The sequence below is a fragment of the Pogona vitticeps genome, chromosome 1 (genome assembly GCF_051106095.1).
Source record: "Pogona vitticeps strain Pit_001003342236 chromosome 1, PviZW2.1, whole genome shotgun sequence".
Lineage (NCBI taxonomy): Eukaryota > Metazoa > Chordata > Lepidosauria > Squamata > Agamidae > Pogona > Pogona vitticeps.
In genome coordinates, this window is record NC_135783.1 from 31636165 (window position 1) to 31654775 (window position 18611).

At 38.5% G+C, this 18611-nt stretch overlaps 1 protein-coding gene across 1 annotated transcript in view; it reads right to left on the minus strand.

The window, feature by feature from the left end:
- Nucleotides 1-18611, minus strand: part of USH2A (usherin) — a 559229-nt gene that overhangs the window by 150273 nt on the left and 390345 nt on the right. The window contains exon 47 of the mRNA XM_078392221.1: nt 2741-2909. Within this exon, the coding sequence (XP_078248347.1) occupies nt 2741-2909 (169 nt within the window). The remainder of the gene's footprint in view (nt 1-2740; nt 2910-18611) is intronic.

Genomic DNA, 18611 nt, shown 5'->3' on the forward strand with positions numbered 1-18611 from the left:
TGTTTTGGGATTCCTATCTGTATTTTCTGCTCTGCCTTCATAGATAACACTACTACTCTTTTCCTGTGTTGTAAGATTCATGCGCGTAGTAAACTACTTTAGGCACATCTCTCACATCATTAAAACTGGCCAAATAGCATATGGAAAACATGCTTGCCAAGAGTGCCCTGTGTAAATATCTTTATTTAAAAAGTCAATAATGAACCAAAGAGCAACAAGAACAAACCTTTGGAGTATAAGAGATATAATCTGTTTAGATGCTTAACCGTATCCCTCTGTTCTCCTCAGAATCTAATTTCATGACTGAATAGAGGAAGGCCTTCAATAGGATATGTAAGTCACATTAATTGGAAATACACAAATTTTATTTTAATTTTTTTTTATAAAAAGGACCATTAGACATAAGGCACAAAGGATCAGTAACCCTTCTCATTAACCTCTTAAAATGGGATCCATTCCAAGCCAAGCTTGAAAATGTTTTCTCTCTGAAAACTACCATGCAGTCCTACCAGTTAATTGTTATCCTTATCAAAGAATGACCCACATTAACATTTCACTTGGGGTTATTAGCATATTTATATTTTTTTTAAAAAGGAGAGGAAAAAGTGACCATTATTGTTTTTGTTACTAACTTTAAGAAACAAGGTGGAGGACATAAGCAATAGACATGTCTTTAAAAGAAAGAGAGCATAAAACTGCTGGCAAACAACCTTTAAATATTTACTCCTTGAACCTTGACAACTGCATCTGAGTTTCTTTTAGAGGCAAGATGGGCCCTGTGCCTGTACTTCTCTTTTCTTATGTAAACAGCATTAGGCTAGTTAAGAGAGACCACTGGAGGGGTCTAGAGGTCATAGACAATCATCTTCTTATTTTAGTACATTGAGATGAATGAGACCAGCTAAAGACTTTCCTCTAGTTGTGTCAGACAGCATTTTTTCTTTCCAATGACATCATGGGAGGCATTTTAATACTATGATATATGAATGACTTTTGAAAGCACAGGAATTTAGGATGTGCTGCATAGCTTGGCAGAAATTCAAAGTACTTCTGAGCATAGGGAATGTGTGCCAACCCATGGGTAATGCAGTCAATTTAGCTCCTGACCTCACAGTTGTCTGAAAAGAGATGTGTGTATTAAACATACTGTGGATTTTTTAAATGCCACCAGACAAATTCTCCTTACAAACAGAGTAAAAAACAAACAAACAAAAAACACCAAATCACAAATAATATTTAGGAGGATGCTCAAAGAAAATCAATCTTTTTTTCATAGCAAGCTGAAATCTGAACATGTGAGATTTTTTAAATCATGGAGCCAGTTTTCCCTATATAATACTCAATATTCTACAGCGCTACTGATTCTAATATAACAAGAAATAAAAAACTGAACCCTAATCCCCCCCTTTTTGCTATTCTATTGTTAATTAAAACTTGTCTTTTAATGTTTAAGGGTTATATCTTTTTCTTCACTATTAGAGTGCTCTGTGTATGCTTTGTGGGTATTCTGCAATACTAAAAAAAGAAAAAAAATGGAAACAGGTGCACTCATTAACTACATTTTATACTTGCGTCTAAACAATCATGGTTCATAACAAAACCTGATTAATTGACCAAAGCTGCTTCAAAACCTACTGTATACTTGACATTTTATGTGAACAGCATCAGTGAAGTGGGTGAAAAATGTTTCAATGGGATTTTTTTAAAAAGATGCATATGGGATTGTGTTATGTGCTGTTAAATCAGAACCAATCTATAGCAACCCTAAATAGGGTTTTCAAGGCAAGTGAGATATTTGAGGAATGGCTTTACCAGTTCTGGGGAAATCACTGGGAAAATACCCAGTGATTTTCCATGGCCTGGTGAGAAAATGAACCTAGGCCTCCTGACTCCTAGTCTGCAGTCTATCACCATAAAGGGTACCCCAAAAGAGGTGATTATTAGTTAGTTATTTACTGTTAAATTGGAACTGATTTACAGTGACTCTAATATGGCTTTCAAGGTGAGTGAGTGGCTTTACCAATTCCAAGGAGTGTCTTAAGGAGTGGTTTTACCAGTCCCAAGCCATGAGCTTCCATGGCTGAGCAGGGATTCAAACCCTGGTCTCCAGAGACCTAATCTGTTACTCTATCCACTAAATTACATTGGGTACTAAACTTTTACACTGGGCACACTGGGATTACTAAACTTTTATTATCACATAAACTTCAGATTTAGATTTAGCAGACCCCAGTCCTAAATCTAGTTCCTAGTCCCAATAAGGGTGGATCTGTTGTACCAATGGGATTGATCCAAGGGTTGACTTATCATCTGGCAACTGATTCAATGAGTCTAGCCTCAATGTGAGTGGAAATTGGATTTTTGCCACAGTGAACATCATGGCTCAGCGGAGATGTGAAGCCAGAGGTTCCCATTCCAGCATTTCCTACAACACTTCCTTGGCTTTCTCTTTGTGTCCTGTGCTGTACTCATATTTAACCACATTTACTTAAAAAAAACCAACTCCTGCCAAAAATCCTTGTCTTGGCACTATATTTAGCAATTAATTCAGGAACATCATAATGAATGTGGAATGTTTATTGCCAAAAAACACAGCAGTTTCCATCTCTCATCCTTTAATTGAATAGAAATGTGGTTTGTATGAAATTTACAGGAAGAAACACACATTCCTTCTTTTGAGTTAAAGAGCGCATTGTGCAGCTTTATTTCTGTCACACACTTGAAAGAATTTTCCTCTCACCTGCTAATACCCTTGTGTAATAGCCACCACAACACTGATACTCTGGCTGTATTGCATGCATCTGGTCACCACAGCAAACACCTGAGGTATTACGATTAAGCAGGAGATACTTTTCTTCACAGCACTGGAAACCTGGTTTACTGTGGTGTAGTATCCCATTACAACACACCTATAAGGAAAAAGAACAGTGTGTGAAAACACAAGACATTTCTTAGGAACACAGTTTCAGAACAGCTTTTGCACAGCTGATTCTTATACAACAGAAGGAAAACACATGCCACATGCTCTTGTATTTATTAGTATTTAGTAGAACTGTGGCATCAAATCAAATATAATAATTCTCACTTCATAGCAAGAATGCTACCATAGAAGATATAGTAACCAAATAAAGAAATAATCCAACAAGGATATTATACAACGCTTGTAGATTCTTTGGACAAATGTGTAAAAAATAAAATAAAATCAGGGACATTCGTGTGATTCCAGAGCAAGGAGCTGCTTCTTACTCCCAGGACACAGCAGTGCAACGAATCCTTTCTATTCCATGTGGTGTTTGTAAGGTTAATAGGACAGTCAGTGCTTTGAGCTGAGGAAAGTGGAAATCGAAACTGACTCAGTGGACTAAGCTGTTGTTGGCAAAGGAGTGGCATCTGAACCCTGCAATAAAGCCCAAGATCTCCCCTGGATATTTCAACCACTGAGGCATTATACACTGCCATTTCACCAACAGATACTCCTCACTGTTTATATAGCCTTTTTGTGTTCTAGAGCATCCTTCCTCTTGGCTTTTCTTTCATTAAGCTCAGTTTACTAAACTTGTGAAAATATAAACCAATTAGAATTAAGTATGTATATGACTGTGGAAAGATGATTGTTTTATGGACTTTTTGAGTGGTTAAAATTAAGATGGTGCATAGCCACCCCAGTCGCTATGTTCTCTCTTTTGTAATTTTTTTTTAATATCCAAGATTCAGAAACAAACAGATAATTTGTTGGAGACAGAATGCTATAGGAAGTCTCCTAAAGCACATAGGGTGAGTTGGGCCCAATCTGTATGCCTTTTATTTGGGTCAGAACTGGTTGGTTCTTACTCCTACTATCATTAATGGATTATTTGTGAAACTTTAAACCAATTATTTCTATCACCATGCTGAAGATCATGAAATAAAGCTTGGACATAGCCATCATTATTGGCCATTTATAAAGTCATGGTCTCCACAGGACCTCTAAGCACACAAAAAAGTTTATTTCGAGGAGATATACTACCTCTTCAGAAGTGCCTTTCTCATAGATCAGGGGAGGCAAATAATCATTACTCTCTTTTATGCACAGGAACCCACTAAGGTTCAACTATTCAAAATATAGACTGTAATTATTATTCCATTTTTTCTTTGTTCAGAGGCTCATTATGTAGCCAAAACAGCACCATCTTCATATTTATTTATTTATTGTATTTATATCCCGCCTATCTAGTCGATTAAGACCACTCATACAACACAGAACACAAACTGCTGAATAGCTCAGTGGTTTAGGTATCTGATTGTGGACCCGGGGGCTGAGATTTGATTCCCCACAGCAGCTCCTTGACACTGTGCCTCCTGGACTCGATGATCCATAGGGTCACTTCCAGCTCTACAGTTCTAACATGATAATGATGATATATGTAATAGGCGTGGGGTAGCCTCCACATTTGTAGAATTACAAAAAAAAAAAAAAAAGGAATCCCAAACAGCCCATAAGGATAGAGCATGCTCAGTAGCTCAATTATGCTGACTCACTTTGGGTGGAAAATGGAAAAACAACTCAACGGCCTAACACCAAGGGAGGCCGGATGGAAAAAACAAGAAACCCACCACACACCACCAAAACTAAAAACAAAAGGGGGGTGTGAGAACAATAATGACTAACAAAGTATTCTCTTTCAAAGAAAAATACTCTTTAAAGTAGAGTACCCCAAAAGAGGGCACGGCTGACTCATTGACCTTACGTGTAACACCTTTAGTTAATTACCAAGCCTGCTGTCTATTAGGGGAGGCTGTGGAACGTGTCAAATATGGAAGATGTTAAATCCTAAATTCTGGCCGGTGAAATGGCTGTATGACAAAAAATGAAAGGGCAAAAGTTTGGAGACCTCAGTATCACAATGTCTTCTTAGCACTCAACACCTGTCAATCTCCGTTTACTACTATGTCAGGCCTTTAAGCATATTTTAAATTGGTCTTTATATTCTTTTCCCCATTGTTCCAGAGAAAGGTTTTAATTTGTTTTTGTCCTCTGGTGTTCAGGGGACATCACTAGGTAGTACTATATCATTACATTGTACAATATGTAAAAGCAGTATCTAAAACTCTATCTAAACCTATAAAACCTGTAACTAAACAAAAGATAGTTTCCCAATATGAACACCCATGTTGTTTCTTAATATCAACACAAAATTTTCCCTCCCCATGGCATGTGATCACTTATTTATGACCAGGAGTCTTCAAACAAAATGATCTCAAGTCAGTACAATTTGATATATATCTATTCCTTTTTAAAGTAAAATTTGCATGGAAATGATTTTTGAATAGGCCTTTTAACTGAAGACTTCTTTCTAGGTATTGTAGGGTTGAATTATATGCTTGAATAATCAAATAATTATTTGTATTCTTGAATCTGTGCAAGCAGACTACTGTAGTGTATAAATATATACTGAACAATGAGTCGAATCCCTGCAAAATGCAATCTCAGAACTTACATTCATCTCATTTTACAAGGAATAGTTATTATGCCTAGATGGAAAAAGGTATTTGCAAGTGTGGCACAGATGGTTAAAAGATTCCTTGTTGATCTTTTCTTTTTCTTAGAGCCGAACCAAAACCCATTTGTACAATTCTGTTTTTGTTTTTGTCTAGAGCAAGCAACACTTCTCACATATACACATGACATTTAATGTAAATCAGAGTTTCGATTCTGTTTGCCTGCTTTTTAAACAAAATCTGCATCACCAAAAAAGACAAAAAATCCATGTGAAATATTAAGTGATTCTCATCCCTAGTCCTTTCCTTTTTCCTTATGTATGCCATTTTGGCAATGTCTTGCCTTTTAATCAAGTGCTAATATTGTAAATATAATTGTAAATAATTTGAAAAATGTTTATGATCTTATATTTGTTTATATTGTTGTGTTTTATTTGTAAGCCACCCCGAGTAGACGCTGTCTAGAGGGGCGGGGTAGAAATCGAATAAATAAATAAATAAAATGAAAACTTAAAAACATGAAAACTGAGCTAATTTCTATCAGGGCTTCTGCAAAGTACCACTTATGAACAGAGTTTATGCCAGAGCCTCCTCAAACTGTGATACGTACAGAATATTAGAACTGCTGGATAGCTCAGTGGCTTAGAGTTCAATTCCTCACTGTGCCTCCTTGATAGGGCTGGACAGAAAGAGTCATTGGGTTCCTTCCAGTTCTGCAGTTCTCAGATGATGATGATTTCCCATTGCTTGTTGTTTCATAACAGTTTCAGACAAGGGGGGCATTTCAGTGGTGATGACAAAGGTGATGAAGCAAAGTCACCTTTATCTTAAACAAGAACCAAATATAAGCTGCAGAGACCAGGGGACCATTTCAGCTTCAACTAGTGCAGACTTTAAGTGCTTTCATACTTTGGACAGATTGACAGGGGAGGTATCCCCACAGTAACATCCTTTCCATTAACTATTATGGAATATTCAAGGCTAAAGCTTGGGACACCAAGTTTCATAAAGCAATGTTGTTAGAAATGGGAACATTGATTTATTGCTGCTAATGTTTGCAACTGATATTGTTTAATCCACTAAATCAATGTAATTAATTCATTAATTAAACCATTATTTTGACATAATCAATGTGACTTACAGTACATTTACATGGACTGTTATGCGGACTGTCACCACTGACCTTTTGTGCTAATTTGTTATTGGTTCCCTTGAAAGTGCTTTTTGTCATTTTAAAATTGTGCCTTCCAACATGCTGTTCTTTTCAAGATGAACTAAAAACCCAATAAAACATTTATTAGGTGGGATGGGGGGGGGGTCCAACATGTTTGAAAACTGCCAAGTTGGAAAAAGCTGTCATACGGTATAGGCTTTCCCATCCTCATCCCCAGAGGATTGGCCACAGACTTCTTAGACCACTTGCGAATGCATGTCTTTAGTAGGACCAATATAGAAGCAATCCCTGAGGCCCTATTCTCCTGCAGGACTATAATGGTCAATGGGGCCAATTTCCTGCCACATCTATCTACCACCTCTGTAGTATTCACATAGCTTAAAACTACTGGAGTCCAGTCCCTCATGGACAATTTAGTTCAAAGATTGCTTTTAGAAATTTGCATTTGGAGCAAAATCAGCCTCTGACCTCAAGTGGAAGATTTAGCTGGGATAGATCGTTATCTGGAAAAAAATCCCAAAAGTTGAAGTTAAACAGCCCTCACGTTTAAATTGTAATAAACTTGGGGTTTTGTTTGTTTTTTGTTTTAGAAACACCACAGGATTCTGCTGTTCCTGAAACAAGGCTAATCCACTATAAGAGCGAACTCTTCGGAAACTTCTCTTGGAAGGGTTTGTTATTCAACATAGAAGAAATCCACAATATTTGTGTATAAATGGTTAATGCCTTTAATATATAGTTTCAAAAATGAATAGGCCTACCCCATTTTACCAAATCAATAGACTATGCCACTGGCATCCATACCTCCTGTATCCATGGAGGTATGTGACTCATTCACCAAAAAAATTATGTTCTGAATCTTGGACACCACAGAACCTTTTAAGTAAAGCTTAGTGGTACTGTCATTCGCCTAATATATATTTAAAACATGTGGTCCCACTATGACCAGTAATAGGTTCTTTGGCATTAGGGTTTGAATGTTTTATCCATAGTCTATAACTGGGAATGGATTCTAATCGGGCACAGCATATGCTTTGCATGCAGGTAGCCCCAGATTTACCATGAGCTAGAAGGACTTCACAGACCTTGGCAACAATACTGGACCAGATGGACTACAGACTATGGTATGATTAAGTATTAAACAACTTAATATGATTCTGAAGATATAGATAATCTGTGGCAAGTGGAGGGGGACCTCATTTCAATATTCATCAATTGAATCGGCATGCCCAGTTTAATAGGTGAATATTTTAATACAGAATGATCCTGTGCATTTTGAAAAAGAGAACTAGAGTTTTAATGGCCAGGATGAATTCAGCCTTTCTTTTTTTTAAAAAAAAAAAGCCCGACATATCTCTTAAATATATATATATAAACCATCCATTTATCTATCTAAGCCAAGGTGAGATCAGATTCTTAAATACAGCCTCCTGTGTCTTAGCCTCACAATACAATTCCCAGCTCATAAGTTTAATTGAAATGTATGGCAGGACTGGCAGCTTGAAAATCTTTATCTATACTTTGGCAGATTGATGGTGGAACAGCGACTGTTATCTGTATTAGTGGAAAGCTATTAACTAGTGCATACATAGGCTGGCTATGGTTCAGTATTGTTATTTCTTCAGGCGCTCACATTATTCACGTGATTAGCCCCGTTGAGTTCTGCTGAGCATGGCAGGCAATGGTACTATGACTTCCACATTTCCTGCTGTAATTATCTTTTAAACAGGTGAGAAGCTAGCAATCAAACTGAGCAGAAGATAAAGAAAATTAGAGAAATTAACCCAGTTTATGAAGCTGAGCTTTTTAATGTGGTCGATCTGTAAAAGAAAGCCATCCACATAATTCCTTTACCATGTAATATCAGAAATCAGAAAAATCAGAAAAGAATTGCTGTTTGAAAAGCAATACGTGGGACTAAACAACAACAAAAGGTTCCCCACAAAACACCCAGTTCTTATCAGTTGTGTTAAAACTAATTTGGATGTATTCAGAACATTCTAGGGCAGTGGTTCCTAACCTTTTTTCAAGTCACAACTGCCTTATATAACAGCCACGTAACCTGCAACACCTCCCATATATGCATAAAAAGGCATTTTAATGGGGTAGAGTCATTCTGTCTCATACAGTAAAATAGATGTTTCTTGTCCCCTGCAAAGGGCCTGTTTCTCATACAGTATATAGCCAGATACACCAACTTTAATATCTAGCTCCGAAAGGACAAGGAAGGAATTATTTAACAAGGGCTACTGCACATAAAAGGAGCCCCCAGAACACACTTTATGATGCACTTGGGGTTCATGACCCCATGCTGAGAAACACTGTTCTAGAGGTAGGGATAGCCATGCTAATCTAAACAGCCGACATTCAAGGAGTCTTATGGCATCTTACGGACTAACACATTTTATTTGGCATGATCTTTTATCGACTGTAGCTCACTTCTTCATGCATCTATACCATAAAGTTAGGATGTGATTATATAAATGTGTACTCCCTTTGCAATGCAGTAGAAGTACAGAGATTCATGGAGAAGAATACAGTGGACCCTCTACTTACGGAATTAATCCGTATTGGAACAGTGGCTGCAGGTTTTGTTCCATTTCTGTTCCAATTTGGTTTTTTTCTGGTCTGTAGGTCGATTCTCAGGCTGCAAGTCGAACCGAAATTTTGCAGCCAGAGAAGTCTGTAACTCGAAATGCCTGTAAGTCGACCCGTCTGTAAGTCGAGGGTCCACTGTAACTACACATTCCTCAAACAGCTCAGCCCTTTCTCATTAACTGGCACTTAAGGTCTCAGAAGCTCATTTGTAGAAGAAAGAATAAAAACTTTTCATTACTTACAGTCATAACCAGATTAAAAAAAACTGACTTCTAACAGACTAAAGAAAGAGAAAGGAAGATTTAGCAGAGAGGAGGGGCTCTCTTTTAATTCAGTGTGGGAAGAAATAATTGGTTAGTACTACACAGATTGATAATCACCCCAGCCCATAAAAGTTCTTCTCAGCCACACAAACTACAGACAGCATGCAATGCTGTAAAAACTCCAACACATTCCACCAGTGGGAGCACCCCTTGAGTGGAGTTCTGCTTTTGGATATTAATATTTTTGGAAATGGAAGGTCTCTTTCACTCCAATCTTCTCCCACAACTTCCACTGGTCTTAGTGTTCCAAAGGATGCCCAAACCTTGATCTGCAGGAAAAGTTGTGGGAGGTCAATATTGGCAAATGTGTGACAGCATATGCAAGAAATGGGATAACGTTCTCTAGACCAATTAGGCTATAGTTTTGATCTAGTGTCTCTAAATATGCTGAATGTGCACAGAAGCATCAAAGACTTATACTGTATTCTACCAGTCAGCTCTTCACACTCTTCTTGGCACTTCTGGTATAAAAAGTGGTGCAAATAAAAACAACTAAATTTGCTGAATAAAGGCCAATGTAGGGTCTGAAACCACAGGCATCTCATCCTATACTAAGCAAGCAGAAAACTCTTGTGACTCTGAAATAAAGTGTTTCACCCTTAAGTGAAAGAGCACAAGTATTTTCAGTACAGAATCCCTAATGTATTTACACTTCAAAATGATCTAATAGAAGGTAATACATGTACCATTCACCGGATCTGCTATTGGGCTACCTTTTAACAATATTTCTTCATAACAGTACTCTAAATTTGGGGTCACACACTTATTACAAACTACTTGAAAGGGTGGATTCCCAGTGTGGTGTAGTGGGTAGACACACAGGCTAGGACTCTGGAGAACAGGGTTAAAAGCCCTAACTCACTGGGGGAGTGGGAACTGGTAAAACCATTCATTAAATATCTCACTTGGCTTGAAATCCTATTAGGGTCTTTAAGTTGGTTCCAATGTGACGGCACAGAACACACACACACACATATGAAAGGGTATAAGTGGACAGTTAAGACAACCCTTTTGTATCTTTCATGGCAGGCGAACTCAAAACTCTTATTCAGGCATTAAAAACTGTGTATATGGAAGTGGTGGCATAGGGAGGCAGGAGTAGCACATTCCTTGTCTGCCTGTGTTTGCTTTCCGCAGTTTCTAATGCCTGGATGAGCCATGCATTAACTACACCAAGTGCCAACACAAAACTTGTATTAGCTCATCATAGGATTGCCTTTGTTCTTAGCCCAATGTCTTTGTTACAGTGATTCTGGAAGAGTGCGCCTTCAATGCCAAAATGCCCTAAATACCCAATCCTCCCCTACCTATCCGTTTCTCAATAAAACCCCAAACACAAACTCCACTTATCACCAACTTAGTACTTTCCCAGGGAGAACTTCTTGTTAAAATCGGTTTCCCACAATATACCTCATAAAGGGCTTCCCAGGTTGCCCCAATGCAACAGAATCCTGAAGCATTTTTATCTAGCTGTTCCCATTTGTATTCCTGGCTATATTGTTCTAGAGGTCTCTAATACTCCCCTGGAACACACTGTAAATTGTAAAAAAGCATTTCTGGCAGCATTTTAAGACAGTTTATTGGCATTGGTATGAAGCCCAGAGCATATACGTTGCCAACCTATAAAACAGAATGCATTGAAGTAATGTCAGGATTATGTCATATCCTCCTCAACCCCCACAAAAAAGCCAATGTACTGAAATTGGTAGCGTTGATCATTATCTCATCGTCTTATATTTAGGTGTAGCAGTAGCCAGGGTTCTTATTAGGTCAGTATTATCTCATCCTCTTTTATTTAGGAATATCAACTCTGGATGGCATAGTTGGCATACCAATGTACATGTGTTTTGTTAGCTTAACGTACAACAGTGCCTTCCCTATTATTATCTACAGAATGTTTTAATCTACATCAATTAGAATCACATAATTTCACTTCAATAGATATGTTTACACTAGAACAACAATGCAGGGACATGGAAAATGGATTCCCTAGGACCTGGTCTGAAAATAAATAAAAATAAAGACTGTGCAAAAACCTGTTGCACCAGATTCTAAGTGTCACATGTTGTTATGCAGCAGTAACAATCTTAACATAAGCAGAACAAATGGATTACACCATATGGATTTGGTTAAGGAAGATGCTTATGCACACATACGTATGCTTCCATGAGAGTGATTTAGCTTTTAAAAAAAGTGCAAACTTGTTTTAAAGAGAATTGAAGGTAGAAATTGGCAGTGGCAGTAGCAGCCATAAAAAGGACATCTGGTAGCACATCTTGATAATGAGTTGCCCATTCAAAGAGCCCTTAAAAATAAAGGCTGTGCTGCTTCAATGCCAGAAGTTGCCAGAGTTTGCCCACATTTGGGTTAAAATGTAGCCCCTGTCAATCAGGGAGGAAAGAGGGCAAAAAGTGAGAGAAGAGAATGGTGTATGTGCACACACACTCACACACATAATGCAAAATTACATTGAATACAGCCCCACTTAGTTCATGATTGTTCATGAAGCACCATCAAACTACAGATGGTTTAGCCAGCCTTCATGGAGTGAGCCCTAAAAACAGCAAATCATTGGCACAAAATCATAACTCTGTGTCACAGATATATTTCCCTTGATTTTTCACAAGGTATTCCCACAAAACCAACTATCAAATGCCCTTGATTTGATGGGACTTTCGCTGGCATCTCATGGAAAAATCACAAGGATTCAAGCTTTGCAGGATCTGTGACTTTTACCATTCTAAGGTAAAGGTAAAAGGCAAAGCTTCCCCTTGACATTCAGTCCAGTCGTGCCTGACTCTAGGGGGCAGTGCTCATCCACGTTTCCAAGCCGTAGAGCCAGTGTTTGTCCGTAAGTTTCCATGGTCACGTGGCCAGCACGACTAGACACAGAAGGCTGTTACCTTCCCATTGTGGTTGTACCTATTTATCTACTCATATTTTTTTACATGCTTTCAAACTGCTAGGTTGGCAGGAGTTCACCATTCTAACTTTTATTTATCCAGACCAACTTTTTGCCATCCCAGATCTATGGCACAAGCATTCAAGTATTTGAAGATGGTTGTCATAACACAAATTCTTCAGGTTGGTCTCTTCAACCCTTCAGGCACTACACCATTTTTATCACCTTCCTCGGGATATGTTTCCTCTGAACTGCAAGGTCTAAAACTAGCCACAATATATCAAATGACATCTGACCAAGGCTGAATAGAGTGGTACTATTACTTCTCACAACCCAGGCACAGTCTCAAATTGCAAAAGCTTTTTACCTGAAATACCACAAGGGTCAACACTGGTGGTGACATGCCCCCAATTCAAATAATGGGCCCCGTATGTATAGGTATATGCCATTGCTAACTCATTTTTAGCATGAGTCCACTTCTTTTTGTTTGTGTCAGAAGAAATTCAACAATGCTTCCAGAGTTGAGGAATCAGTCTACAGGGTACTGTCATTGTCCAGGGAACACCCCAATGTATTCACAAGTCTCACATTCTTCAGGGAGCTCCTTCAGTGTACACTAAAATACCTTGATCCTTTTCACATATATCACTCTCAAGTATGCATCTCCTATCCTGTATTCCAACATTGGATTTTACCTACTCAAGTGCAAAAACCTTACATAATTCTCTGCTTAAAATTCATTTTCTTAGGTTTGATCTATTTCTCCATTTTGCCAACGTTACCTTAAGTCTTCTCATAATATTATTCACCTTTCCTAGTTTGTAAACTTCATCAACATGCTCTCTATTCCTTTACCCAAGTCACTTATAAAGACAATGGACACTGGATTCTTAGACACCTCAGTTATAACTCCTGCCCAGATAATGAGCAAATCATAAACAGGCCAATGTTGGTACAGTCCAGCCAAAGAAATGCCACTGGCACTCGCTGGTCTGTACAATAGTGAGGGCTGGTAGCACTTACGTGGGAATGGTCAGGCTACTGTCCAGTTCACAAAGAGTACCTACTGGATCCTACTTAGATTATACAGTATTTGTGTCCCAGGTACAAGGCCACCTAACAGCAGTACCATCACATGTGGGCAGTTTTTTAAAAAATATATAATAGGCAGCCTTATTGAAATCAAGATATAGTGCAACTACTGTATTCCCATTATCTACAAAGTTAGTGACTTTGTTCACAGAGGAGATAAGATTAATGTACTGTGTCTTCTTCTTGGGAACCCCCTTGCTGGATTTTTGTAATCATCAAGCACTTCTTTCCATACTCATAGACTGATTGCTGTGAAAGCTTCCTAATATCCTTCCAAATATCAATGTCAAACTATCTCCAATGGTTGCCTGCGTTCCTCCCTACCTTTAATATCCAGGGAACATTTGCTTGTCTTCGGTCTTATGGTACATCACTGGTTCTTCAAAACTACTGAAGTTTGATTTGGACTTCAAATAACAAGGCAACAGTCAACAACTAGATCCCATGTTATGATCTATTAATTCATAGGATAATTGAAGGACATCAGTCTCCAACATAACTCACCTGAGTGCTAAATTTATATACCAGAAAATAGAGGAAAACAAAGAAAACAAAAAAAATGTTATCAGCTTCTATAGTGTTGTAACCTTAGGTTCCCTCATGTGTTTCATTTGGTTCAACTTTGAAGGTTTACGTAGGAGCTGGTCAGACTACCTTTCCAAGGACTTTCATACTGAAATAGCTGTTTAACTGTATAATTGTTCTAGATTACAATGCATGACAAATATTTGTACTTCATGAAGTCAAGATCTGAAAACTTTTATCTTAGTGGAAACAGAAGGTGAATGCTACACTTTTGACTGACCCTTTCACAGGAGGATGTCATACAAGATGTTTATCATTCAGAATATTAATTAGTTTCTTTGGTGGCTTCCACTGATAAATATATTCTGCTGCTATTAAAATAAATTATTAACTCATTACATTGTATTCCTTTCTGTCACTTTACCTCTACTTTGAATGACTTACAGTTTGGGATTAGTTATGCTTAATTAATTAATCAGGCATGCTCATACATGTGCCTTTTAAGAGGTTAAATTCATAGATCTGCTTCTATACTGTTCACTTAAATCACAGCACTTTAGACAAAATTAACACTATAATGAGTGTAAACATGTTTAATGGTGGGATGTGATGCTGGCGCAGAACTGACTTTCTTTAGGAAGGGCTTATTGCTCCTATAATGCTGAAAGAAAGGAAGAAGAGGATCTAAGATCATAAAGGGGCACCACCGATAAAAGTTCTTATGGCCTTTTTGCTAATACTAAAGCCTATGTGTACAATAGAAACAGAGTAAGGGGTATGCCTTATGTCCTGAAGACAGATGGAAAATACTATATATGCTATATTGAGTTTTGTGATGGAAGAAAGGCAGGATGCAAATGGAAGGGAGGGAGGGAAGAAAGAAGGGAGGGAGAGTGGAAATACGTTTATCCATGTATTGCTATAGAAAGCTTTGAAAATTATTATTTCAAGGGAGAAAAACTTAACATCCGGATTCACACCATTCAATTTCTACATGCCTTTGTTTCACAGGATCACAACTGGAAAGCTTTGTGACAGTACTGGGGAAAGAAGAAGTATTATTAGGTGAGCAATTAGACATCCTGGAACATCATTTGAAGTAAAGATAGGAGACTGATGGGCCTCTAGATATTATTAAACATCCCATGATCCATAGACAACAAGGGCAATGATCAGAAATGATGGGAGCTGGTGTCAACCAACATCTGATGGGCAAGCAAAAGTGGCATTAATTCAAGGCCACAAGGTCTGGGGCTGAAACCTGCTTTCTCACCTGCCCAAAACTAAATGGCCAGGGGTGTGGAGTTCTCTGAACTAGGAGGGTGAACATTTCTTCCAAAATCATTCATTCTTCATAAGGGAAGTTTTCTTCACGTGTTGAATCAGGCTACTGGTGAGAAACTGCTATTTTCCTTAACTCATGTGAGGGAAGGAGACAAGAAATTTAAAATGCGAGAATTCCATAGTTTGCACAAAATTCCTCATGTTTTTTGCCTTTCTGAAGTCTGGTGCCTCGACTTACGAACGTCCTGACATACGACCATTTCGAGTTGCGACCAGCTCCAGCCACCGAATTTTGCTTCGACGTGCGTCCGGAGCTTTGAGTTTCAACCAGAAAAGGGCAGGTAAAAAGGTGGGGAATTTAAATAACAAAGTAACTCTTCTGCCCCAAATGTTAGAGTGTGTGTGTTGGAGGAGGTGTCTGATTGCCTGGTGCTGCTTTCTGCTCCTGGGTGAGTCCATTTACAGAGTTTTGCAGGGTGGGTTTCGGCTGAGGGGGTGTTATGTTTCTGTGCTGTGTTGTTGTTTTGGTTTTTTGGTGAATTTTTTTTTGCAGCCCCATTGCGTTCCAATGGGACTTGCAGTGCTTTTTTTGGTGTGTGGGCTTTTTTTTTTTTTTTTGCATTTTTTAAAATACTAGGCCATGTGAATTCCTGAATCTATTCACAAAAAACACATTTTCCTCAATGCTTGCTTTTCCCACATAGAAAGTTCACTTTACTACATATGTACTACATATGATTCTCAAGAAAATTACAGGGCATAACTTAGATGTAGGATGCAGATTTACATTAAAAGATCTAATATCTCAGCTGCTAAATGCAACACAAAGCTAAAGCTATGTTTGCTGCGTTAATTTATCCTTCGACATGAATCAGACAACTCACTTTCCTAATTGCTGTCTTGTCTGACAGTGAACCTTATGAATACACACTGTCATATGTGATGATGCTGTTGACAAATAGGGACATTATTTCATTACATTAAATCTTACCTTCAAACTAAGAGTTTTCTACCTCATTTGTCAATAAAAAGCTGTGTATAAACTCCTACTCTCTGACTACAATATTGATCCACCTTCTAAACTGCAACTAATATGACCATTAATCTGCAAATGACCATAATTTTAAAATATTTCTGATAAATCATGGTAGGCTCATGTTCAGAGCTGCTCATCATTTTCAGGTAAACAACCACCCACTTGTAGCTAAAATTAAATGGATTTGCTGTAAAGCATCAAATAATTCAATCAAGCACATCTCCAAAAAGGCATCTAATCATCCCAACAAACTAATATTTGCGATGCAGATTGTGATAAATGATAAGACTAAAATGCACCAGAGGAAGCTGTATAAGCATCATATCACACTTTTCACTGTCATTTTTTTTTCAAATAAATATAGATACACAATACTGTTGGGAACTGATGTAGATATAAAAGCAGGCAGACACTATGGAATGACTGGGCTATGATGGTATGGGGTTGCTCTCACATATAGGATATAGCTGAACTGGATATAGCACAGAAGTGTATACCAGGACTAGACAATATATGACTAGCAGGCTTCAGGAAGCCCCATGGTTTCATTTTTGCAGTCCCCAAGAACTTGGTAAAAATACTGAAATGTCGTAACAAGACAGGGGCACAAACCTCAGTTTGGAGGTTCAAGCCAGTTCAGCACTGTGTCTGCACAGGTGTTGTGGGGGCACCACATACTTCGCCCTCCCACCTCCTCTACATGCTCACTCATTCCCTGAGCAATGAGCACTTCCCTCTCCATCTCCTCCATGCGACTGCCCACTCAATGTTCACAGCCAGTATTTCACTCCTCCAACTCCTCCAGCAGCCACCCACTCCAAGGCACTGCTGCAGGAATGCCTGCCCTGCTTCCTCATCTGATTGGGCAGCTGCTGGAGGATGCAGAGGAGGGAAGAACTGTCTGTGAATGGTGACTGGGCAGCCGCATGGAGGAGGCAAGGAAGGAAGCACAAATCACCTGGGAAATGCACAAGTGTGTGGAGGGGGAGTTATGCGGTGCCCACACAACACCTGTGCAGGTGCACTTTACAGTGTGGGGTATGAGGAACAAGAGCAAGGGCATCCTTAGATTCCTTAGACTCCATTCAACACCTCCTCCACATAGAAAGATAGCAAAATTCAGGATTACAAACTGATGCGCCAGTGAGTGTATCAGCAAGATGGTCAACACAAGATCTGCAAATATACCTAAGTGGTATATTTGTAGCTCTCAGTGACACCAGGGAGCCACCACCACCTAGTCACTGCTCATGTTAGCGCTCTACAAGTAACAGGCAGACACTTGTTCTTGTTCCACTGAAAAGTAAATTATAGCTATGGTGATGGGGGGGGGGAGTCTTCATTCAGTTAATTCTTGCAGAATATATCTTGTTTTAAAAGGAACTTTTTTTTTACAAAAAAGGCCTATTCTGCTTTGGTCAGACTTCAGCAGGAATACTGTGTTCCAGTTCTGGGCACCAGTTTAAGAAGCATATTGAGAAGATGGAACATGTCATGAGGAAAAGAACCAAGATGGTAAAATATCTAGAAAGCAGGAATGATCAAGGAAGTGAGACATCCCAACCCATTTAAAGGGTTGTGGTGTGGAAGTTGGAACAAACTCGAACAAGCTTTTTTCCAGGTGGTGTTTTGTTTCGTTTTGTTTTGTTTTGCAAATCCAGGACAGGACCTGAAATAAAGGATTTAAATTTATTTAAGCCGCCTAGAGTGGTCCGGCGGGCCAGATAGGCGGGGTATAAATAAATAAAAAAATAAAAAATAATAAATAAATAAATAAATAAATAAATAAATAAATAAATAAATAAATAAATAAATAAATAAATTCTGAGAAAGGAATTTTGCCTAAACATTAGGAAGAACTTCTTGACCAGCTGACAATGGAATGGAATGGACTACCAAAGGAAGGGGGTGGACTTTCCTTCTTTAAAGGCTTTGAAGCAAAAGTTAGAAGGCCACTTGTCAGGGATGTTTAAAGTGTAGATTTTCTGCTCCAGCAAAAGAATGGACTTAATGTCCTTTGGGGTTCCTCCCAGCTCTACAATTCTATGATCATCCCATATTCTGTTTCATTACACCACCTTTTGTCAAAACTTGTTACTGACAGTTGTAACTGAAATCACTTTAGAGCACCTCTTTTTTCCCCCACTGTTGGTTGTGAATCACAATGCATTGTACTATTGGGCAGTCTACAGCCTGATA